This window comes from Rhinolophus sinicus, linkage group LG03 (assembly GCF_036562045.2).
Source record: "Rhinolophus sinicus isolate RSC01 linkage group LG03, ASM3656204v1, whole genome shotgun sequence".
Classification (NCBI taxonomy): domain Eukaryota; kingdom Metazoa; phylum Chordata; class Mammalia; order Chiroptera; family Rhinolophidae; genus Rhinolophus; species Rhinolophus sinicus.
In genome coordinates this window covers 27,809,090-27,834,000 of record NC_133753.1, presented here as the reverse complement: position 1 = coordinate 27,834,000, position 24,911 = coordinate 27,809,090, and the positions used below count along the sequence as shown (strand labels likewise).

The following is a 24,911-nucleotide window of genomic DNA, read 5'->3' as shown; positions in this document are numbered from 1 at the left end:
CACAGAGCCCGGCCTTCCAGCCGGCGCCCGCACTGATTGGCGCTCGCGGCTCGCCTCCAGCTGGCTCACCTGCCCCACCCAGCCAATCCGGGCCACCAGAATTGGGGCCGTCGCAGGGAGGGGTGGCGGAATACTGCCGGCTGGATGCTGAGCCTCCCTCCCCGCCGAGTCCCCGCCGGGCCCACCCCAATCCCGAACCCTAGCCGCAGGCTGCGCACCCCGCGCCCCGTCGGCGCCGCGCTCCGGGCCCGCGCGCTTTAATGCAGCAGCTCCGCATTCCGCCGCTCCACGTCTCCGCTGCCTGGGACGCTCCTCGACGGCGCCCGCAGCCGGCCGCAGCGCGCCCGCCCTCGCCCGGAATCCAGCGTCCTTGCCGGCCCGCGGAGTTGGGGGGCCAGGCCGGAGGCAGCCCTGCTGTGGCAGGATGTTCATGTCCAAGTCCAACTCGGTGTCGCCCTCGCCGTCCCTGGAGCAGGCTGACTCGGACGCGCTGGATATCAGCACCAAAGTGCAGCTCTACGGTGTGCTGTGGAAGCGGCCCTTCGGGCGGCCGTCGGCCAAGTGGTCCCGGCGGTGAGTGCGCCTCCCGCGCTGGGTGAGGACCGTCTGGGGAGGGAGCCCAGGGCCTAGAAGACCTTCCCATCCCCTTCCTTACAGTCCTGCCTCTGCCTTCCTTTGTGATCTTGGCCTCTCCCCATTTCACTCTACGCTGACTCTCCCAGGAAGATGTGAATCCCAGCCTGGGCTGGGGTCATCTGCCCGAGGGCTGGTGGAGCTGGGATGGGACCACTGGACTGTGGGTGGTGATGAATTCTCTGTGGAATGGATCTAAGTCCGGTTGGGGAGATTGGGTGTTGGCTGAAGAGATCGTGGCCATGGTAGGAGCCCAGCTGGGTCAGGTTGGGCTAGACTCTGTCCTGAAGGGAGAGAAGCTACATCTCCAGCCAACGTTATCCTCCTGGGACCCTCACTGCCAATTCTGTCATCTTCACAACACCCCTCCCCCAGGGCTCGTGGAGCGGGCTTAGAGGTGGGGCACGGGCGTCCTTCCCCCACCCTACTGCCTATCCCCAACCGGTGCACACTGAGGGAGTATCTGAAAGACTCAGGCCAGGGGAGTGGGGAAGGACCAGGAAGGGTCTGCGCCCAGCCCAGCCGGGGTGGGGTCCATGTTGGCAACCCTTTCAACTGGCCCTTGAATTTTATTATTATTATTTTTTTTTAATCTATGCAGAGGGAAAAGCTTCTCCAGTGCTTCAGGCAGAGAAGCTGGAACTGAAAGGAGGGACTAAACGGGTGGAGGCAAAAGCAGAGGCTGAGGTGGGTGGGCGATAGATTGCTCCTGCCTGATGAATTGATCCATTGGAAAGGGTAATGGGGAGGACCAGAGCAGCCCCGAACCCCGCGTCTTTCAGCACCAGTTTCCTGGTCCCCAACTCAGAGGCCACTCCCCAGGTATCAGCCACTTTCCACTTAAAAATAGGCAGGAAGATATTGCAGGAAGGGGGAGCTCACAGCCCTGAGCCTGCAGGAAACTCCCAATGCTGGATTCAAGAGCAGTGGACAGTTTCCGCCTTCAAGCCAATCTCAGTTGGAAAATTTGCTACTGGAACAACCTATAGAATTTAGACCCTGATCTCGCCCCTGCCTGGAAGTGTGACCCTGCCAAGAAACTAGGAGTGTGTCCACAAGCCCCTTCCCATCCCACACTATGAGCTGGTCCCTGAGAAGGGGGCTTCAGATGTTCCCAGGACCACAGATCACCAGCCCGTGTGGTATGGCTCGGTTCTGATGTTCTATTTTGGTGAATAATATTTCTACAGGACGACAGTACGAATGGAGCTGTGGATGGTGTTTCACATTTTACATAGCTGGTTTCACACATGTACTTTTGTTAGCCCTGCCACGTTTCTCTCTGGGATTCAATGGGATATAGATTCCTTGAGTTCCTCCAACATTAAGCTTATCTCTGATCCCCTAAATGGAGGCCTGGGGCAGCATGGAGAGCATCTTGTGAGGGGCTTTTAGGGTTGTGCTGTCTGAACTACAGTTCCCGAGGGCCAGGAGCAGCCTTGTCTCTACCAGGGCACTTGAGTAGGGGTGGGAAAGCTGCTTGTAGGTTCAAATACCCTTAGCACAATGCCCCCTACCCTTCTCTCTTCTGCCTCAGCTGCTCCAGGCAGCCAACACTCCTCCATTGGGCCTGGCTGCTGTCCTTGGTATTACCTCTGGGTCTTGTCATCCAAGACTTCTGCCGGGCATTTTCAACTGATTGCTAGTAAATGCTAGGAGCCTATGACTGCCACACTGCACCCCCACCCCCAGGTATGTCCCTAAGCCCCTTTAACCCACAGTTCTGGGGACCAGGCCCCTGCATCCAGAATTGATTCCAGGGCTGGCAGGTGTCAGGGACAAAGGCTCCCAGCCAAAAGCACAGTAATGGAGCCAAGGAGGGCTTGGAGAGCTGTAGCACCCCCGCCCCAAGAATCTCCCTCAGTAGCCTCACAGCCATTCAAAAGCCCATCCAATCTAAGAATTATGGAGCTGTCACTGTGCAAAGACTACCCCTCCTCTGGGACTCAGGAAAGAACTAACATCCCACCTACTCACTCTGGCCTCTATGTTCACGCTTGTAGAAATACCCCCCCACACACACACACACACAATTTAGCCTTGGGTCAGCAACAGAGCCAGCCAGAGAGGGTCTAGGGGTGGAAAAGGCATGATGCTAAGCTGAGTCCCCTCTCACTTCCCAGCAGAGCCCCCTGGGCCCCAATTCCCCGTTTGTGAAATGGACTTGACCTCAGCTAATTAGCAGCCACAAAAAGGCTTGGGGAGGGGGCAGCTCAGCCCTGCTACCACAGAGCCATGCCATTAGGGCAATCGATGCCCTAGTTGGGCCGCAGAGGGGAGGGGGCCTGGAAAGGCTCCTGCGTTGCATAAATAACAAATGGGCAGGATGGAACTGGCTGTGGCCAGCTGGATTCCATAAAACCTTTTCCGCTCAGAGTCTGTCTCAGGCCATGTGCCTCCAACCCCTCCCAGGGCTGGGAAGGTGCCCTTGAGCTAAAGGGTCAGCTTTTTTTTCCATGGCGACAAGAGAAAGAAATAAAAAACATTTCTTCACAGAGATAAGAGAATCCGGGAGAGATTCTCCCAGAATCTCTAAATCTTACCCTCTAGACAAGAGAGGGTAAGTTTGATGACTGTCCTCCCTGTAGCCTGTGGCCAGTGGAGGCACGGGTGCTATTGGCAGAGACCTCAGCAGCTCAGAGACAAGGAGGAAAGGAGTGGAGCATCTCGGCCTCAGCCAGTGTCAGTCCCCTGGTGGAGCTGGTAGTGGGCAGGTGAACTCTCCCAGGGTTTAAAGTGGGGTGCCCAGCATTCTACTCCCTCCCCCAAATCCCTTCTGGAAAGGCCAGCATTCTATTCCCCAGCATTCTACTCCCAAGGCCAGAGCCCCTGACGAGAATGGCCCAGCCAAGTTCTTCCTGCAGCAGGGTTGTCTGCTTCCCCAGGTACAAGGTGGCCAGTGAGCCCTGCGCCCAGCCCAGCAACAGTTCCCTCTTATGGAACGTCGGTGGGTCCCTGCCTCAGGGAGCTGACACAGTGTTCACTGAGTGTCAGGGGAAGCGTGGAGCTGGTGGCTCCAACCCACACATACCCATTCTCAGTGTCCAAGGGGCTTGGGGACAAGGGAGGCAGGGTCCTAGTCTAGAAGCTTACGGCTGAGGAAGGAGGGGCAGCCAGGCTGCTTGTTTCTCCTTCCTGTGAAATGTAACCCACGGGCACTTCCCGTGTCCACTGGGTTCTCACTGCCCTCTTGAGAGTGAGATAAATTTGGCCCAATGTCTAATCCCACATCCCGAGGAAGTCTAAAAGCTGCACCAGGGTGTCTGCTAATCCCCAAGAGACTCTCAACGAGTTTCCTTGTTTATGGATCCATTCCCTGTCCACTGTGTGCATTCCTTATTGTGCCGTCAGATGAAGAACTCAGCTCGTTCCTCACTCTCCCCCCACCCTTCCCCACGTAGATGCACAGACTCTCACACAAGGTGTTTGTGAGGCTAGTAGTCTATGCTGAAGGAAGGCTTGGCAAGGAGGCGTTTACATCACACAAGTGCAAACACTTGATTGAGTGTCAGCTCCAGGTTTCTCATGCCTTCAGTCACCCGCCTTGCCACCACCAGGGAGGGGCTCATTCACCACTGTCTCTTGACACTGTAGGACCCAGACTCTGGCATCATCCCTGGATCCACTCTCCTCTGCACTCTCCTCTATCCCCCCTCCCTATTTCCCCCAGGGTTTCCCCCAACTCCAAATTCCTCTCACTATGATGCAAGGCCCTTTCTAGCCCTTACTCCCCAATGTGGCTTCTGTATCTCCAAACATTAAGGCAGAGGGGATGGGCCGTGTTAAACAGGTCCCATCCAACTTAGAAGGTACCTGTGGGTCCAAGTAGCATTTTCTCTCACTTCTAGCTGGGTCAGTTGTGAGGCCAGTGTTGACCTTCAAGCTCTGGTTGAGCCTTTGTTGCATTCAGAGCATTGAGGAGGGGAGCAAAGCTTAGGAAAATCCCTGCTGGGACCCCAGCTTGTGTTGAGTGGCACGTGTGTCAGCCCTGTCACCTGAGCTAGAGTCCTGGCCTTTGTATATCATCCCAGACTCTGCTCTCCCGACCCTTGTCTCATTATTCAATAAGCCCTGCTGATTTTTGTCAGCAATGAGCAGTAATTTTTATCACCAGTAACTCTAATGTGCCCCTTTACCTGTTGTGGAGCCCTCAAAGCCACCCTCCCCATGTTTAAAACTACAATTTGACCTCACAAGTGCCCTGTTTGAAACCCACTGGCAGCTCCCCTCAACTTCAAGAATCCCAGCCTTCTCACCCTGCCCTGCTCTGGTCCCTGCTTCTCTCTTTGACTTTAACTCATCCCTACTCCCCTTCCCCCAGCACCACCTGCCCACACCTTTTGCACATATCTGCCAGTAATACCTGACATATTTTGATAACCTTGAACACACGGTTCTGTGTATATGCTGTTCCCTCTGTCTGGAAGGCATCTCCTCTTCCCCTTCCTCCCAGATTCCTAAGATACTCCTATTCGTTCTTCAAAACCCTGCTCAGTTGTCACCTCCTCTCAGAGAAGTCTCATGGCCAGTCACCTAAACAATTCATTCCACCCTGGTCTGCACTCCTCCTGTATCTCATGCCAACTTACAGCATCACAGGGTACCCTTGTGCTTTATAATGTTGCAGTAAACATTTATAATGATCCCAGCTCCCCACTTACCAGCTGTGTGATCTGGGGCATATTACTTAACTTCTCTGTGCTCATTAACTCACCTAACTTCCGTGAGGAGTGAATGAGTTAACACATAATGATGTTACGAGAACAGGGCCAGGCAGAAAAGAAGAGCTTGATAAACATTTGTTACTTTTTAAATTATTGATTTCTATACTCTCTTTCCCACATTTGACTATAAGCTCCTTGAGTTCAGGGAGTCATCAAGCCCCAGGCCCAGCATAGTAACTGGCTGTACCGGGTGATTAGTTAATGCTGTCTGACCTGAGCTAACCAGGAGCTTGCAGTTACGACGACTCTAGGTAATGAGGACAGCACAGCAAGTGAGAACATGGGCTTTGCCCACAGACAGAGCTAAGTTCCGAGTTTGCCACTTACTAGTTGCTTAATCCCTCTGTGCCTCAGTTTCCTCACCACTGAAATAGAAAAACAAATATCTCCATCTCTTAGAGTTATTGTAAGAGATAAGATAATGTGTTCATTAAAACACTTAGCAAAGGGTGTGTCTTGGCACCTAGTAAATGCTCCTTAATCTAGAAGTAAAAATACAATTTTTAAGACTAGAGAGAGGAGACAGCCTCGGTTGACACAGACCCCTTATCTCCCACACACTCTCCAGCCTTCACACAGCCCAGGGGGTGGACAGGAAAGGTCCTAAAGCTTTGCCCAGGACTGGAGTCGGGCCTGGATAGAAACGTGGGCTTCAGACAGGAGGGAGAGGCTGTGGGGACAGAGCCAGGAGAGCAGTTTCCAGGCTCTCGGCCTCATGTGGAAAGGGGCTGACTCAGGTCGTAAATGGCCATCAACTGTGATTGGATGCCCGTCAGCTGTAACCAGTGAGCCGTTGGCCACTAATATAACTGCTGTGGCTACGCTAGCAGAAAAATGGGGGCTGGCAAGAAGATGGTGGCTGGCAAGCGCAGATTGCCATTAGGATGGCGGAGTGCAGTTAGCAAGGGGTTGGTTGATTGGCAGAGAAGCAGACGGCAGGTTGCGGATCGTGTGGCTTCTGCTTCCTGTGTCTCCAACCCAGCCGCCAGCAAGACTATAGTGGCACGAACTCCCTATCTGTGGCTGCGTGGGTGTTCCTTTTTCGCCTCACTATGTCCTGCGTTCTTATGTGGGGAGTGGGAGCAGAGACCCCGCGGACTGCCCCGCGTGACAGGCAGATGCAGGAAAGCGCTGTGTATTTGGGGGACAGGTAGTTGTCCAGCTGGGCTGGAGCCAAGAACTCCTGCGGGTCAGAGCCTTGTGAGCACAAATGAGAAAGAAGATCAGGTGAGGCTACAGCAGACACTGAGCCTAATAATAATAATAGTACTAAGAAAAGTAAACATTTATGGAGTATTTACCATGTGTCACACAATGTTCTAAGTCTTTATATGAACACCCATTTCATTATCCACACAACCCTGAGAGATATAGGTACTATTATTATCCTCAGGTTGTACTGAGGGCGCAGAGGCCTAGAGAGATCAGATGACTGGCCCTGGCTACCCTGTATGTAAGTGGCAGAGCTCTGACCCTTAACTACCCCAGCCTCGATCCCTGCTGCCTCTGGCCCACCTATTTCCTGCCCAGGTGCTGGCATGATTGAGGAAGCAGCTCCTTAGGCAGAGTGGTGTGGGGAGTACGAGCAGCGACTGTTGTCCATGGGTTCCAATCCCAGTTCCACCACTTTCCTGGCTGTGTGAGCTTGTACACAGCACTTGTAAGCCTCAGTTTTCTCACCTGTAGAATGGGAACAAAAAACCTTACCTTCCAAGAGGGTTACATGGATCAAATACTCTGATACTTGTAGAGCACTTAGCAGGGGAGCCAGCACACCTCAATTAAGGGTGCCTATCTCCAACCCTTGTATAGCCAGCTCAGCTCTGCAGGGCCCAGAAGGAGGTGCCAGTTATTTGTTGAATCAATGAATGAATCTTCACAGCAGCCCCAAAAGACAGATATTTGCACCCCCATTTTATAGAGGAGCATGGAAAGGGCAGCTCAGCCAGGCTGGGAGCTTGCCTGAGGCTGTGGCTGGAAGGATGGGCATCACTGGACTCCAGAATCTCTGTTCTCTCCCTGCCCATGTATCCTGTGATCATCTGCCTGCCACCCCCACCCCCGAGTCCTTGGCACAGTGCTTTGCCCTGAGTGGGGAGGGGGCTCCAGAAGTGTCAGGAAGGCTGAGCTTAGGCTCCCATAACAAAATACCATAGACAGTAAACACCTGTTAAACTGTTCAATGAAGCAACAGAAATTCATTTTCTCACTGTACTGGAGGCTGGACGTCTAAGGTCAGGGTTCTGGTAAGGAGCCTCTTCCTAGCTTTCGGATGTCTGCCTTCTCACTGTACCCTCATGTGGGAGGGAGAGAGAGCGCGCTTTCTCTTTTTATAAGGCCATAGTTCTATCAGACCAGAAGGTGGACGGGGGTTGGGTGCTGGAGGGCCCAGAAGGTCCCTGCCGTGCTACGGAGAGTGGTGTTCCCATGCTCTTTCTCCATTGGGGGCAGAAAGGGGTAGAATCAACATTAGCGGGATGTTACTTCTGGGGCCCACAGCTCCCTTTCGGCGTCTGGCTGGGCCAAGTGGATCGATGCAAATAGAAAACATGGGTGGGGATGAGATGTACACCAAGGGACAAAGTGAGCTTCAGTTTCCTGGAGGAGGAGAGAAGGCAGCTGTCAGCAGTCCCAGGGACTCTCCCCACAGCAGCTATGGCTTCAGGAAGGACCACACGGTTGGTGGAACCGTCAGAGATTCGCTGACTTCATCATGCCTACCAGCAACTTTTCAAGCCTCTCACAAGAGGCGTGCTGGTAAACCGTTAACAACTGGCTCCCTTGGGGTGGCGTCAGGTGGGACAGTGTGTAACTACTCCCACTATAACTGATATCAAGCTACCAACACAATGTCACTGAACTCAGAGCTGAGGAGAGAGTTGCACAGTTGGCTACTGTGAGCCCATCGGAGCCGGCTCCAGCAAACCCCTGCTTCCAGCGACCCCGTCCCATCACAACAGCGGCATGAGCAGGGACCCTGCGAGGAAGGAGCCAGCCACGCTGGGGGTCCTGGAGCTTTCGGGCTGTGAGGCCCAATGGCATCGTCTTATCCCAGTCAGCTCCAGTCATTAGTCCTGTAAGGGTCACAACGTGGGCCCAAGTGCTCCGCATGTGGGCATCAAGGTCTCCAAGAGTCATGAAGCAGCAGGATCCAAAGTGAGACCTGAGTCCAGAAGGAGGCGGTCGAGCAGTCTGAGACCTCAAGGCATGCAAGTGTCACATGCAGACCACAGGCCCGGCCTCACCAGCCCGGTATCCACGTTCTGTTCAATCGCCAGCCTTCACGATCTCTCGTCACAAGACCCATCTTGGAATCTTGTGTCGTTCTCCCCTCCTTCCACCCCTCCTGGGGTAGACTCTAAGGGACTGGAGATAATGGCTCAAGGGACTGAAGGTCCCTGAGGGGAAGGACCACAGACGGCCTCCTGTGCGAGAGCATCAGCTAAGAGGAGATGGAGGAGCCAGGCCTGGAGGCCGCTTGTGCGCCCAATGGAGCCAGGCTCGGCTGCCTGTGGCAGTGGGCGGCTGGCCAGCTGAGGCCTTTGCCCAGATGTGAAGCATGAGTTGGTGAGGACGAGTCTGAGCTGGTGTGCCCTTGTGCTCCCCATGTTAGTGCAGGGCCCCCAAAGATGTTCTTGTTGTCTCGAGAAACCTCACCCTTCTCTCCTGGTTGTCCCTCTTTTCCCACCACCCTCTACAGGTTTTTCATCATCAAAGAGAGCTTTCTTCTTTACTACTCTGAGAGCGAAAAAAAGAGCTTTGAAACCAATAAATACTTCAATATACATCCTAAGGTGAGGGGCACTCTCCCCAGGGCCACAGTGGGGGGGGGGGACTCTAGGGACAACAGGAGAGGGTATCCTGTGAGGATAAGGGACTGTCCCTTTTCTTGCTCTGGCCTACAAAGAGTTCTGGAGAGCAAGTCCTGGGGCACAAGACTCACTGCCCCTCCTGGGCAGAGCCCCCACCTTCCTATGACCCAGAGCCTGACTGGCCCTTCCTGTCCCCTCGGGGAGAGTTCTGGTGTGGCTCCCAGCCTGGGGCCCTCAGCAGGGCCTGGCTATGGCTGAGAGCTCCCAGAGGCCTAGAGTGACCTGAGATGGGTGGGGTGGGGGCTGCTTGTTTCCGTTCTTTCTCAGGGCGTCATCCCTCTGGGGGGCTGCCTGGTGGAGGCCAAGGAAGAGCCCAGCATGCCCTACGCCATGAAAATCTCCCACCAGGACTTCCATGTGAGTGAAGCTGTCCCCTCAGCCTGGGCTCAGCAAGCGTAGAGCAGCTTCCCTGGGAGCCCCCAGGTCCCTGGGGCAACCCCTTCAGCGGCCTGGCCATAAGGGTGCCAGTGCCACTGGGATGGGGGGGTGGAGCAGAGCTGGGCCTGGAGAGGCCTGGGGCCGGCTCTGGGTCCTCAGAACGGCCTTCTCTCAGGTACACCGTGGCCCCTCTTCCTGGCAGGGGAACATCTTGCTGGCAGCGGAGTCTGAGTTTGAGCAGGCGCAGTGGCTCGAGATGCTGCAGGAGTCGGGGAAGGTGTAAGTACTCCCAGCAGGAGGGGGCAGCCTGATATCCAGAAAGGGAAGCGGTGTGGGCTGGACTGACCCTGATCTTCCTCTCTCTCTGCTGGGATCCCGTGAGCACTGAGGAGCCCAGGAGAGGGCAGCGGAGGGAGGACAGTGTCTGAACCTTTTTGAGGACAGGGTGTGGGAGCTGGACAGGGTGGGCGAGAGGAGATAGGCCATGTTTATAGCGTCCATGAGGGGTCTTCAGTGAGCTTTGAGCAAAATGAGCTTTGCTGGTCTAGAATCACAGGTGGCAGATGTGGACACCATTTGTCTGCAACTGTCGGGGGTGAATCCAGTGTCACTAGTAGGATTTGGCTGCCTCCCGACCCCCATCTCACCTCCCCAGGCCCATCATTAATCTTAGCACAGACCATCGCTTTATAAATCAGAGTTCCGATCACAGAAACCTCCAGCCCAACAAATAACACTGAATGTGTGCCCTGTGCCAGGCCTCATGCCGGGTGGTGGGCATTCAGTGGTGTAGAAAGCAGCCAGGAAGCAATCTCTTCTTTGCTCCAAAAGTGCTGTTGTCCCACTTTGCAGCCTGGGCCGGTCTCTAGGGATTGTAACTGATCAATGCTGGTGGCATGCCCAGAGCCAGGGGTGCCAGAGTGAATGCGAGCTGGGATCCTGGAGAGAAGGACTAGGCAAGTACAAAACATGCACTTTCTCCTCTACCCTTCTCTTTTCACGATTTTGTGCTTCTTCCTCTTCTCTCCTCTGTCCATCTGCCCTCCCTCTGTAGGACTTGGAGGAACGCCCAGCTGGGAGAAGCCATGATCAAAAGCCTGGAGGCCCAGGGGCTGCAGTTGGCCAAAGAGAAGCAGGAGTATTTAGGTTGGCTGGAGGGATGGGCTGGAAGCTGAGATCCCCTGATGGTAGCACTTCAGGGCCAGGGGCTTGTTGGAGGACTGAGGTGGGGCAGGGTGGGGGTGTCTTGGGTGGAGCTTAGCAGTCCATGAAGAGCCAGATACCAGCTTGGAGTCTGGAGGGCCTTATGGTGTAATAAATATTCTTTTGGCCAGCATGACAGGAGGCAGGAGAGCCCGGCAGTTAGGAGCTTTGACACTTACCTATTAGCTGTATGTTTTTTAAGGCAGCATAGCCTCTCTAAGCCTCAGTTTCCTCATCCTTAAAATGGAGACAAAAAAAGCTTTTGGAGGTGGTATGGGGTTGGGGGAAGTGAGAATGCCTGTGAGCACTTGTATCAGGCATGCCGTAAGGACGCCGTAAATGGAGTTGATGTTATCCTGCCCTGGGCCCCCAGATCCTGGGCTTGCCCCCAACTACCACCCCCCCAGTCCCCTTAAATCTGACCACAAGTTTGCAGGACACTGGCTCTGATTGTCTGGTTAACATGCTGTTTGGGGAAGAAAAATGTGCATCTGGAGTTTGGTCCTTTGCCTGGGACCCTCTGTCCTGCCCCCTCCTTAGACACTTGGGGCCCCAACATTGGTTCCCCTCTACCTGCACCAGACACCCCTATTCCCTCAGGACCTGCCCTCCCCCGCTGAGGTTAACAGCACCCTTGGGGGGTACAGAGACACACTTGAGCTTCCAAGGATGAAGCCTTTCTTGTCTTGTGAATGCACAAAGCAGGGACAGTGACAGGAAAGGAGGGTAGCAGCTCAGGCTGCAGGGTGGCTTCCATGCCAGGTGCTGCCCCCACCCTCTGGCCTGGGCACAGCAGGGCTGACCTCATCCTGGGAGACTTTAGGGGTGACAGAGGTGGATGGCACCAACCCCCTCGGGACCAGATCTGGAGTGAGCTTTTTGTGAGAGTGTGTGTGTGTGTTCACTTTGGCAGACAAACTGATGGAAGAAACGGAAGAGCTCTGCCTGCAGAGGGAGCAGAGAGAGGTAGGCTCACACTGAGGCCACGCGGAATTGCTGCCCTTCCCCACCACCGCCCTCCTGGTGGGCCCCTGAACAGCCGAGGTGTACTGGTTTGTTTCTGGCCTTAAGGAGTGATGTGGGGGAGCTGAGCACCCAGAGAACTGGCTGGAAAATCTCATGGGCAGAGCAGGGAAGCCAATGAGAGGATAGTGCTTGGGACTTGCTGTAGCTTCTTGGCAAGAACTATATTTCCCCTTGCCAATCCCGGGGAGGAAACTAAAAAGGGCAGGCAGGCATCTTCTAGAGAAAGAACTATCCAATCATTTTATAAGCTGTGTTGGTAGGTGATGAACTGCCTGCCGCTGGTCATACTCACATGAGGCTGGATGGCCTCTCTTATTTATGGAGGGGTTTCTGGCACCAAAAGGGTGATCAAGTTGGATGATCTCAGCAGTTTCTTCATTTTCTAAATGTCTGTAGGTAATACAAATACCAAGGGAGCCAGCATTGGCCTGAGGCAGCCTGCAGAGTAAAGGAAACTCTTGCCTCATTTGAGGGTAGGGAGTTGCTGAAGTCCACTTCATTTGGAATCTCCATGTAGCATCGGGCCTTGCTTATTCATTACCTCCCTAAAAGGGCAGGATAGGGTAGTGGTTAGTGGTGTGGCGTCTGGAGCCAGGCTGCCTCTGTTTGTATTGGGCCTTCGCCATTTCTAGCTGTGTGACCTTGGGCAAGTTACCTAACCTCTCTGAGCATCAATATTCTCGCATGAAGAGTGGGGATAATAATGTAACCCATCTTATTAAGGATATTGTGAGGATTAAATGAAATGTTACCTATAGTAGTGCTTGGCACATAGTACATGTTAAGGAATCTGTTTGTTAGTATTACAATCATGTTGTTATTATGGGCCCATCCTGCACATGCACTGCTAGGCCCGAAGCTGCAGCGAGGAGCCCACTGAAGGGCCCTTCTCTTAGCCCAGCTGTTTTTCCTTATCTTCTCCCCAGCAAATCACCGAGCAGGGGCCATCAGCCTTGGCTCAGTGCCTGCCTCTCAACCTGACTCTTGCTAATTCCTTTCCTTCCAAGCAGCCCTTCCCTGGGCTCTGCAACAGGCCCTGCAGTTATGTCCCCGTAGTACCCCAGACATTCCCAGGGTCTGGCACAGCAGCTGGTCCAGCTTGAACACTTCAAATATTTGTGGAATAACGCAATGAAGGAACACTTTTGATCCTTATAATTTTACATCTGGATTTTAATCCAGTATGACAAATCTACCCTCATTTTTCTTCTTCCAAAATTTTGTCAAACATTCCTGCCCATTTATTCTTCTAGCTGAATTTCAGCATCATCTTGTAAACTAAGAACAACAATAAAAAAAACAAAAAACTGAAAAACCAAAACATGTTGAGGATTTGTGTTAGGATTGTGTGGATTTGAGGTTTGGCATAGTGACAGCACAGAGCCCTCTGCCACCCAGCAGCATTCCAGCTTCTGTGTCTCCAGGCTCTCATTCGAGGTCCTACATTAGAGTTTTGGCATTTTTTTTCATACAGTTCTGTACATTTTGAGAAGTGAGACTTCTGGTGGGTTGTCAGCAACTTAAAGACAGGTAATTCAGGAAGTCAGGGGATGGGATGGAGTGACAGACACAGCCAGTGGCAGAGCGAGAGACAGGCTTATCCATCAGAGAGGCTGAATCTGGGGCAGCAGTCAGCCAAAGGAAAATTTAGACGCTCTATCTAGGTCTTTAGCCAGGAAATGAGGACAGCGGAGACCCACTGCACACAGGCCTTGCTTAAAGCCATAGCATGTTGAAGGAGAGAAGCCTGTCAGCTGTGAACTCCCTGGGTTTATGGTACAAAATGTGAGAGATTCACCTGGGCACAGCGGGTTCCCACGGTGAAGGCTGCTCTGGGCAGACAGGAGGGAGAGGACTGGCCCAGGCTCGTGTTCCTGTGTCAGCTGCTTGTTCCAGATCAGGAATAGAACTGAGTCATTCTGTTAAGGTTTTTCTTTCCTTAACTTGCTCATCTATATAATGGGTCTGGCTGTCCCCTGCATCTTTGCCATCTCCACTCCAGGTCATGGAGATTGTCTGAATGTGCCTTGGGCCACTTCGAAAGGCATTTGGGGAAATGGCCCAGTGATGAGGTAAAGCTTCTCTGCTCTCTAAAAGGCAGCCTGGTGTAAAGGAAGACTCGGAGTCTGGCACCAGGAGACCCAGGTCAGAGTGTTTATCACTGACTGTGTGGCCTTGGACAAGTTAACCTCTCCTGAGCTTGTTTCTCTATCTGTGATGCTCTGATAAGAGTCAGGGTTGTGCTCGCCTAGCTCCTGGGTGGCTGTGGAGCTCAATAAAAAAGAATGCAGGGGAGCGCTTTGTGGACTTGGCAAGACTCATGCAGATGGTCGCTCTGTGGTAGTGCAGCCCTGACATGCTCTGGGTGGCAGAAAGGGCCTGGGACTCTGGGGCACGAGCAGAGAGTGCAGGGACAGCTCATCTGCTTGGGGCCAGAAGACCATGCCCTCCTTGGGCACAGGCCCCTCGAGTATCCCCGGCTCCCTCGTCTTATTCATACCCCGGAGGAGGGCAGCCTGCCTACCTTTCCTTTTGGCTGAGCTGTAAGAGCTCAGCCTTGCATGGGGGTGGGTACAGGGGAAATCAGAAATGCCCAGGGCCAGTCAGGCAGGGTTCTTGCCACCTAGGATGCTCCCAGTCAGAACACAGACTCTTGGAGTAGGAAAGAAGATCTTACTACAAGGTGACACTCTTTGCTGACCTTCCTGATGGATGTTGATTCTGATTTTGTGACGAGCACCTCATTACCTCTGGAGGGAACCTTTGCATTATTGCTCCACTATTTGAAAGCTCTTCCTTTGATTGAGCTGGAATTGGCCTTCTGGTGACTTCTTTCCAACCCTACACTGCAACTTAAATCAGGTTCAAGAGTCAGAAGGACTATGGTGAAGAAAGGTTTTAGCTGAAGCAGGTCTTGACTGACCCCAGCCTGTAGCAGGGTCGCTACAAACATTCCTACCATCCTGGGCTGCAGGAACTGGAGGTTGTGGCTGCTCCAAGTTTGTAGGTTGTAGGTTCCACTCTAATCAGCATTCTCAGGCTACACTGGGACATCATCTTTATTTAAGAATCAAGCAGGTGAAATGAAAGGTGGACAAGAAGTGAGAAACCAGGAAGGACATTGTCTTTCTTTTTCCTCTTTTATACACAACCTTTTACTAATGGTAGAAATCGTGCTCCTTGTACAAAACTTGGAAAACACGCTTTATCCTTAATCCTACAATTGACAGAAAGCTACTGTTAACTTTTTGATATTTTTCTTTTGGTCTTTTAAAAATATACATTATTCTTATATATATTTTAAACATAACAGGATCATATCAGATACTCAGTTTTATAGCTTGCATTTTCATCACACCTTTTGTTGTAACTTCATTAACATTGTACCTTCAGCAATGTTTCGTGTCATTCAACATTCTTTGAAAACATCAGTTTTAGTGGCCATGTACTGTTTTGTCATATGTGATGTTTCATTTAACTAATCTTCTATTCTAGGACACGTAGGATGTTTTCACTATCATAAGTTATGCCACAGTGAGCATCCTTGTACATAAATCCTGGTCTACTTTCTAATTATTTCTTTAGGATAGATTCCTAGAGGTAGAATCACTGAGTCAAAATGCAAGAACTTTTAAGACTCCTGATGCATATTGCCAAATTGCTTTCCAGAAAATTTACACTCCCACCAGCAGCATACGGCCATTTCCATGGCATTTTAATCATTTACTTTCTCCATTTTCAATTGCAAAAAGATGTCCCAGTGTAATAGTAAGTACAGGGAAATATTTGCAAGTTGGAGTGTTGGAGAAAGAAGCTCTCCAGTCAAGGTTGTGGGATGGCGTCCTCCAGCTAGATCATAGGTGATCTGTTCTGAAGCAGCAGAAGCCAGCTGCTCTTCCAATTTTTCAGGTCTAAGCTCAGAGATGCTTGTAGCCTATAACTGCCCCAGTCCCCTGAACAGCCCTGCCACAGCTGGCAGAGGTCATCAGAGAGAGGAAATAAGGCGGGTTTTTTTCATCTCAGGGCACAGAGAGGTTTATCATCATTAGCAATACCATCAGCTACTGAGAATGTATTAAAATAGAGGTTTTCAAACTTTTTAAAACTCTGAACTTTTCTTCCGTTAAAAAGGGGAGGGTTTATAAGAATAAAATTTTAATTATATTTATACTATATCTATATATGTTTATGTCTACTGCAATAGCACGCAACCCCAAAATATTAGTGGCTTTGAATGGCAAACATCTATTTCTCACTCAGCTACATGGGTCAGCTGGAGCTCTGCTCCATGTCTCCTCTCAGGGATCCAGGCTAATGGAACCTGCATCATTTGCAGCAATACTGGCTGTCATAGCAGGGAAAAGGGAACATAGCATGCCATGCTGTCTCTTAAAGGCATCTGCCTGGAAGTGACACACTTCTGCTCACATTCTGTTTGCCTTAGCCGGTCCCATGGCTCCCCCCTTCCCCCAGCTTTTGCAGGTATACTGTGGCCATGCAGTGTGCTGGTGGGGCATCATTTTGCCCCTTGTGATGAGCATTAGTGAGTCACATCAAAAGTGCCAAAATGATCAGAAGGGAAAAAAAGCAAATTTGGGTTAAGCTTAGAGAGGGAGGGCATGGGGTTTGGAATCAGACTCTTCCCTTTCCTTCAGGTTTTTTTTCCTTCTCTGTAGCTCCTCAAAGCCAATGGCAACTTCTCCCTTCAGGCAGCTACTCTCCATGGCAGGGTTTTCATGATCCTTGAGAGAAAAGCCCCCGGGTGAAAATGAGAATGTAATTTGGAGCTAGAAGATAAGTAGGTGGATCTAGAAATAATATCCTCCCACAGTGTAAAATGTGAAGGAACAAAGCAGTCATCACAAAAATGCTTCTAGCCAAGCTTCACTTGAAGTGTACCCCCAACACCACTTGCTATTGAACCCCAGGAAAACAGGACCCCTGGGGGGCACATACTGGCTGGGAAAACCCTTGTGCTTGTTGGCATTCCTGAAGGGACTGGTTGGTCCCCTGAGCCAGCCTGTCCTGGGCTCTCTGGCTCTCCTGTTCTCTTGGGACTGAGTATAGGGGAAGCTGCAGCCACCTTCATGCTCATTGTTTCCCAGATATCTTGAGAAAAAGAGTCCTTATTCTTTGACTTTGAGCTGGGAATGGCTTTTCTTTGTCACTTCTAACAGATATCACTCCAGGGATCTTTAATGGAAATGTACACTCACCACCTTATCCACCAGGGCTTGAGGGTCAGCCAACATGCCTTAGGGTGTGAGTGACATCTAGAATTACCACATCCAGTTGCAGGAAATAATGCGGTATAAACCCTGCCTTCAGTTCGCTAAGTGTGTTTGAAGTGAGCCTGGCACTTCACAGACTTCAGTTGTGTTGCGACTGTGTGTCATTGAGGGGGCCAGAGCTCTTTGGGACTTAATTTCAGATCTGGTCCAGTGTATGCCTCAGATTGTGGGGATGACTCCCAGAGGGTCCCCCAGGTTAGAGTAGGGGTTCCCTTTGCTGCCCATGACTCTTTTCTGTCTGATTCTCTGCAGGAGCTCGAGCGCCTTAATCAGGTGTTGGAGGCTGAGAAGCAGCAGTTTGAGGAGGTGGTGCAGGAGCTGAGAATGGAGCAGGAGCAGATCAAGAGGTAGTGGTGGTGCCCAGGAAGGGAGAGGGAGGAAGGTGCACCTGGGTTAGGGAACAGAGAAGCCATGTTCCCGGTCAGGCCTGAAGAGGCTTCCGCCCAGGGGATCCTCACTTGATGACGTGGTTAGTCTGTCTTCCCAATGCTCCAGGCCTTGGGGGTGTGTCCAGAAGAGTTGTAGACCCCACACAAATGAGCCACTTCTCTCCACCGGGGCATGAGGCATAGGCAGGTACAGACAGACATCCCCCCAAGCAACAAGCCCTCTTGCCTCCATGTCAAACCTTCCTTACCCAGGGCAGACAGGACCGAGCAGGTCTGGAGGTGCCATTAGCCAAGACCCCCAACATTTCCTGTCTTTCCTGTACAGTCCCTTCACATTCTGGCTAATGGTGTCCCTTGGGATCCTTAGTCCTGTGTACGGTTTAGAAACCAGTTCAACATTATAACCATTTAACAGAATTAGAATCTTCTGAAGGTAGGGTCCAGAAATCTGTATTTTTAAAAAGCTCCCCAGGTCGTTCCAATGCAGCCAATCCAGGAATTTGGCGACTCCTGCTCTGGGGACTGTTATTGGCGGTGTGGTTACCGTCGTCATCATCGTTAGCAGCAGCAGCGTCACTATTGATGATCAGGGATAGCCCAGGAAGACTTTCCTTGCAATAACCCTATAAAGGACGTCATTAGACACATATTTTAGGGAGAGAATCTCAGAAGATCTTATCAAGTAAATACCAAGCACTTGCTCACTTCCAGAATTGTGCCAGACATTGGAATAGAAAATAAGTCTTCTGCCTTGAGGATCTGGGTGGGAAAACCAGACTCACACCTAGGAAACATCAACACAATAATACATGACCAGGTGCGAGGAGGCGGCGGCAGACTCCCTGTGTTATAGGAATTAAGATATATGCTTGATCCTTGTGGGCTTGAACAGAGGTTGGATTCAGCTGGGCCTTGAAAGATAGGTAGGATTTGGAAAATCTGGGCAGGAGAAGGGGCAGACACTGGCCAAGCAGGTGTAAAGAAAGGCCTGAAGTGGCCCAAGCTTGTTAAGAAAGCAGCAAGGAGTTTGTCACCCCACAGAAGGTCCTCAGTCATGTCCCATGTCAGAGTGAGTATGGGTTCTAGCAGGGGCTGTCCAGGGAAGGCAGGGTGAGGCCAGGACCTCCTTGTTCCCCCAATGTTGCTCTCTGCCTGTGGGGCAGCCCTGTGTTTATCTGTACTGACAGATGCATGAGTACCTGGAGCAAGTGACTTCAATCCCACTTGGCTGGGATCTCCTTTCAGCCCTGGCCCCTACAGCTGCTGTCAGGGTGTAGCCATGCACAGGGACCTGGTCTTCCAAGGACTGCTCTGAGCCTTACTGGGAGGTGAAGCAGAAACTATTCTGTGTACGAAGGGAACTGGGAGGGTTGGGCACTGCCGTACCCGTGCCTTCTGTCTCTGCAGGGAGCTGGAACTGACTGCAAGATGCCTCAAGGGTGTGGAACAAGAGAAAAAGGAGCTGCGACACCTCACGGAGTCCTTGCAGCAGACACTGGAGGTGAGGGGCCACTGGTGGGATGGTTGACTGGGAGGCAGGCAGATTAGTTGTGTCACATGATACTGTTTTTTCCAATGGTGTTTCCCAGAGGGTTATCTGCAAGGGAAATGGGTACTAAGAAGCACTGATCTAAGGGCGTCTTCTCTAGACCACTGAGAACTCCAGCTGACATATGAGGCCCAAAGCAAGACCCAGAAGGGCAGATTCAAGTCTGCCTTTGCTATGACCGTGACCTCAGGAAATCCACCTTCTTCAGTGCTTATATTTTTATACCAGATGGAGGATTGATTAAGGTGGGTGGCTGGGCCACCCACCACTTCCTTCCTGTGGCTCATTCACTTAGCTGCTCCCAGGTGAAAACTGAGCACGAAGGGAAATCAACTGCCAGGTCACCTCCATTTGATACCACAGAAACTGTGACGGGGAGGAGGAGGTGGCATGTGTCAAGGACAAAGTGCCAACTCCTCAGCATGGCATGCCAATGCCCCAGCCTCTCCTCCCCTGCTGCCCACTCTCCCTCTGCTTCTCCCCTGCACCCCACACAGACACCCCAACCCCTACTCCAAACCACTGAGGTCATGTGCCCCGACGAAGCCAGACTCTTTCATCCTCCACACCTTTGCCCACACTGTTCACTCTACACAGAATGTCCTTTTACTTCTTCTCTGCCGGAGAACTCTTTCATCCTTTTCTAAGACTCAGCTCAGGCATCACCTTAGTCAAGCTTTCCTGACTCTTTGAGGCAGGAATTTGCTCTGAGCTGTGAGCTCCCACAGCACTTTGTACATCTGTTATGGCACTTAACATACTAGGTTGTGTTTTCCAGGCCATGACCTTCACGAGACTGTGTCTTAAAGTCTCTCCAAGCCCAGCACCGAGAGTGAGCCTGGCATGTCGTGGGGATCATAATGTTTACTGAATTCATGAACTGCCTGGCAGACTGCAAGGGTTTCTATTCTCCCTGAACTGGGGCTTTGTTTATGGTGCCTTTATTTATTTATCTTTCTCCATTTCACATCATGGGAGGTGGTTCCCATGGATAGTTTCAACTCCAGAATTTCTGGGTAGTGCAAGATCCCAGTTTGATAAGAGGGGAGAATGTAAATCTGCTCTGGGGCTGGTCCTGTTGGGTATTTTTCGCATGAGCCCAACACAGTCCCTCACTTGCCTCTGGAGTAATAAGGACCTCAGAAGGTCACGGTGCCCTTGGGTCTTGGGCCCTGGTTGTAGGTTTCACCTCCAGTGGAAACCATATTGGGCTCTTCCTTGACTCCCTCGATAGAGGGGTAAACTTGCCTTGTTGTGAGGAAGGAAATCTTGGTTCGCTCTTTACTTCAAGGGAAGAATGAAGACATTTCAGGTGTCCCTCATAGAGGACTGAGAGAGGAGGGCATCAGTGCCTGGAATTGGAAGGCACGTGAGGGCAGCCATGGTGAGGATCCTAAACGAGGCTCTTTCTCTTCCTTCTCTCGCTTCTTTCCCTCCCTCCATGCCAGGAACTCTCCATAGAGAAGAAGAAAACCCTGGAAATGCTGGAGGAGAATGAGAACCAACTGCAGACACTGGCCAATCAGAGTGAACAGCCCTCTCCCAGTGGGGGTCTCCATAGCAACCTAAGGCAGATTGAGGAGAAGATGCAGCAGCTCTTGGAGGAGAAGCTCCTGGCCGAGAAGCGGTGAGGAGTCTGGGAGTCCATGATGGGCATTGAGGATTGGTAACTTTCCTTCAACTGGACACCTGGACTCTTGGGTTCTAGTTGGCATTGACCAGATAGGTCACTCACTGCCTTTTGCCTAGGACTCAGTTTCCTCACCAGGCAAATGGAAAGAGAACATTCACTACCCAGAGCTGACTGGATCATTATCTCTTGCAATGGTGTAAACTGTACAGACAGTCATTTTGTCCATATCACAATGGTTTGTGGCCGGCTGGATAGGTCTTCTTAGCCCCTTTTCACAGAGGAAACTGAGCCTTAGAGAAGTTATAGAGGTCACAGAACCAGCAAGAGCTGGACCCAGGACTTGGGTCTTCTGACTCTAAGGCTAGGGCTCCCCTCACTGACTATAGCACCCCTCTTATCACCTGGGTGGCAGAGCCCAGAAGGTTCTGGAGCTCCTGAAGCCTGAGTCTCGGGGTTTCTCCAGCCAGGTCTGTATGAGGGGCTGCCCTCCCACCGGAAACCCTGTTTGGTGAGTGAGCTCTGACTGAGTGCCTCTTCCACCCTGGGCAGAATGAAGGAGAATGAGGAGCGCTCGCGGGCCCTGGAAGAGGAGCGTGAGTTCTACTCCAGCCAGTCCCAGGCACTGCAGAACTCGCTTCAGGAGCTGACGGCACAGAAGCAGCAGGCTGAGCAGGAGCTCAAGGTGCGTCTCCTCACCTGGAGACTGCCCTCACTTCCTTGCACTTTATTGGGCAGCTACCTGAATTACCTCTGCCAATCTGACCAGCCAGCTACAGGCAATGGAGCCACCCTGAGGGGAAGCTGTGGGCCTGCCACTTCTGTGGGACATCGTGGCTGGGTGTGGGGCCGAGTTCAGACCATCTGGTTGAGGCAGGAGGTGGTAACTTCCATCCACATCCAGAGGCAAGAAAGCCTACTTGAGCCACAGGTGATCAGAGAAGGCTTCCAGGAGAGATGACAGCGGCTCCCCAGGGCCCACTTCTCTCTCTCTCCCTCTCCCCTCAGGCTGAGGTGAAGGTCCGCATGGACCTGGAGAGGCGTCTGCGGGAGGCAGAGGGGGCCTTGCGGAGCCTAGAACAAGGGCTCAACTCCAAGGTGCGGAACAAGGAGAAGGAGGAGAGGATGCGAGCTGACGTGAGCCACTTGAAAAGTAAGCCTTGCCCTCCAGTGCCGGGTCCCTCAGCCCTGGAGCTCAGCCCCAGCTGGAGTCCAGGCTTCGTGGGGCCTGGAACAGGACCTAGAACCCCACACCAGGCCTTATGTGCATTAGATGTTCATAGATATCGGTGGAGTTTCTTCTCCAGACTCCCGCCTGCAGACATCTCCTTGGTGCCGCTTCCTTTTGGCTGTTGGATCTTGGGGTGGGGGTAGGGGAGAAAGCCTGCAGTTCTGACCCCTCCAGCAGGCGGCTCTGGTCTCCCAAGGGATGGGGTCAACGTGTTTCTCACGCAAGCCCACTAGGATTCTTGGGAGGGGCGGAGCGAGGCAGGGCAGGGCAGGGCCGAGAGAGGGATGCTGTTGAACTGCCGCTGCAGGGTTCTTCGAGGAGTGCATCCGGAATGCCGAGCTGGAGGCCAAGATGCCGGTCATCATGAAGAACTCCGTGTACATCCACAAGGCGGCCACTCGCCGCATCAAGAGCTGCCGCTTCCACCGGCGTCGGTCCAGCACCTCCTGGAATGACAGTGAGTGTCGCTGTCTGAGTACCCAGTGGGCTGTCGGTGACAAGGCAGGAAGAGGGCAGAGTGGGAAGTGGGAAGTGGGAAGGGCAGGCCCAGCTCTGAGGTCAGACAGTGTGGCCTTGAACCAGCTCCACCAGCGTTAGGGCTTCTCCCGGGAAGGAGCCGGGAGAAGCTCAACAGCAGGTGGGATGGTGAGTGAGGAAGGTGGGAATTGGGGACAGGGCCAAGCCTTGATAGAGGGAGAGCTGTTCATGGGCCCGCGGGGCCACCATCTCCCCAGTGAAGCCGTCCCAGTCCTTCATGACCTCCCAGCTGGAAGCCAACAACATGGAGGAGCTGAAGGAGGTGGCCAAGCGGCTGAGCCGAGACCAGCGCTTCCGGGAATCCATCTACCACATCATGGTGACTCAGCCTGGACCACCCTCGGCGCTTCCCCGCGGTGGAAAATGATGGGCTTTCCTTCCTGCCTCCCAAGTCTTTTGTGGGTCAGGCTGGGAAGGGACAGCAGTGGGAGGCTGACTCTACCTGGCTTCTCTTAGGTCTCCTCTGGGCCAGAGCTCCACCTGGGGCCAGTCTCACCCTCAAAGGACAGGGACGCTACCTCCCTCACTCCCACCCCAGGCCCTCCCCTTGGGTGTCTACACCAGGCCCATGCAGGCCCAAACTGGCGGCCTCCTGGTTGTCATGATGAGGCCCAGAGGGGGCCTGGTTTCATGTAGACACTATTTTACGGTTGGGGAGTGGGGCGGGCAGGGGCCACACACCTCTCTTGTGCCTGCTCTACCTCTCTGTGACTGCCACCCTGCCTGTCCTCATGTGTGAAGGCCTCCCCTCCCCACCTTGACACTTGCTTCCTCCAGGGGCTTCCTAACCCCATTTGCTTCAGAGACTCATAGACATCGCTCAGTCAAGGGCCCTCACTTTGCCCACATTATGGGGTAGGGAAGAAAGGGACCTAGCACAGCAGCTCTGGGTACACAGCACACCATACAGCCACTTCCACCTTTCCTGAGGTTGGGCCTTGGCTATGACACCACCTGTTTACTCCCCTCCTCCGGTGAGCTCACCCACCTGCAATCTCAGCACCCTGTGAGGGTGATGTGACCCCACCGCCACCACCCATATCCCTCCTGAATATGTACCTGGGGCCCTGGGCCCTGGCTGGGAGCTGGGACAGCAGCGATGCTGAGAGCTCTCCCAGAGGACGCATAACAAGTCAGGGAGTGGAACAAGATGGCCCTGGCTCCTGCGTTTTCTTCTGGTTGGGCAGGGAGGTGGCTACCATGACCTTGCCGGTCTGTGGGATCACAGATGTCGTCCAGCTGCCTGTGCTCCAGTTGCCTTGCTGCCTCCTCTCTCTGCAGAGGCTTTACCCAGTGAAGCAATGTGACCACGAACCCTGGAAGATGAGGGCCGGGGCCTGTAAAGTGGCCAGTAGTCATTTGTTGACTCCGTGTCATCAAGGGTGAAGCTGAAACATGTACCTGCAGCTTTTGTGGAAGCCCACCACACTCCATGGGGCTGAGGGTGGTGGGGTGTGTCCCTCACTCATAGACAGACAGTCTGTCCAGCTCTTCTCCATCTAGGTCCACCCTCCAAAGCTGCCTGGGTCTGTTGGTTTCTTAAGAAAGGGTGTCTACTTGGGACCAGGGTGCTCAGGGACACTGGTGGTATTAAAGGTGCTGATTTCTCTCTGCTGCTTGGAAAACAGTGAAGAGCCCAGTCTGAGAGATGGACAGATGGCTGCAGGGTAAGTCCCAGCAGAGGCGTAGGTCCCTGGGGATTTGCATGGGACTATTTTGTGGGTAGAGGAGTGTTGACTCAAAACTCATGCGTGTCCACTGCTAGACTAGCCACCAGGCTGGACTTCACTGCTCTGTGCTCAGACCTGCCTGGTAAAGCTAATCTCCACAGTCCCTCCTCAGTGATGGGTAGGTTTTGATGGCTTCAGCGAGTCTCTTCAGGGTCTAGGTGAGGACAGGTGGGGGTGCTTCAGAATCAATGCATCTGACAGGGATGAGTCTAAATGTAAAACCTTTAAACATGTATTATAGAAACCTGCATAAACCTGGAAATCATTTATCTCACATGTATGTAGGATGGACTATGAAATGAGAGGGAAGATTTATAAAACCAAGATTACTGTTTTATTTTTTTGTTTCTTTGTTTTTAAAGAATTAGAGTAATAATGGTTTACTCTTGGAGAAAGATCTTTTGGAAATTTTCAAATGCATTTTTTTCTGGGCCAGCTGTTCACCAGAAAGGAAAGTGTTTTCCATGCACATTCACTAATCTCTAGTTCTTTTTCTCCTGTTTTGCCCTGTACCTACCATGCCTCAGGCAATTCATAAGTATTTATTTATTAAAAACATTATGTACCTAGCACTGTAAATAGAAAAAGAGCAAAATCCCTATGTGAAAATATGTAAAGGTGGGAATTGCTTGAACTGGAAATATATTGATCTGATTTTTTTTTTTTAAGAAAAAAATCAAAACCCTTATTCCTTGGCCAATTAAATGTGTTTCCTGCA

General features: G+C 52.3%; 1 protein-coding gene across 2 annotated transcripts; it reads left to right on the top strand.

Annotated features, from left to right (window-relative positions):
- Window positions 1-24,911, top strand: PLEKHD1 (pleckstrin homology and coiled-coil domain containing D1). Of its 2 annotated transcripts, none has more exons than XM_019733459.2 (13): window positions 1-573; window positions 9,058-9,151; window positions 9,497-9,586; window positions 9,810-9,886; window positions 10,662-10,753; window positions 11,724-11,776; window positions 17,380-17,474; window positions 18,924-19,017; window positions 20,514-20,692; window positions 21,248-21,380; window positions 21,704-21,848; window positions 22,234-22,383; window positions 22,661-24,911. In XM_019733459.2, exons 1-13 carry the CDS (start codon window positions 425-427, stop codon window positions 22,828-22,830), a joined length of 1,521 nt encoding a protein of 506 aa, XP_019589018.1. In that variant the 5' UTR covers window positions 1-424; the 3' UTR covers window positions 22,831-24,911. The 2 variants fall into 2 exon arrangements, with proteins under 2 accessions (XP_019589018.1, XP_019589017.1); XM_019733458.2 differs by having other exon boundaries at window positions 9,783-9,886.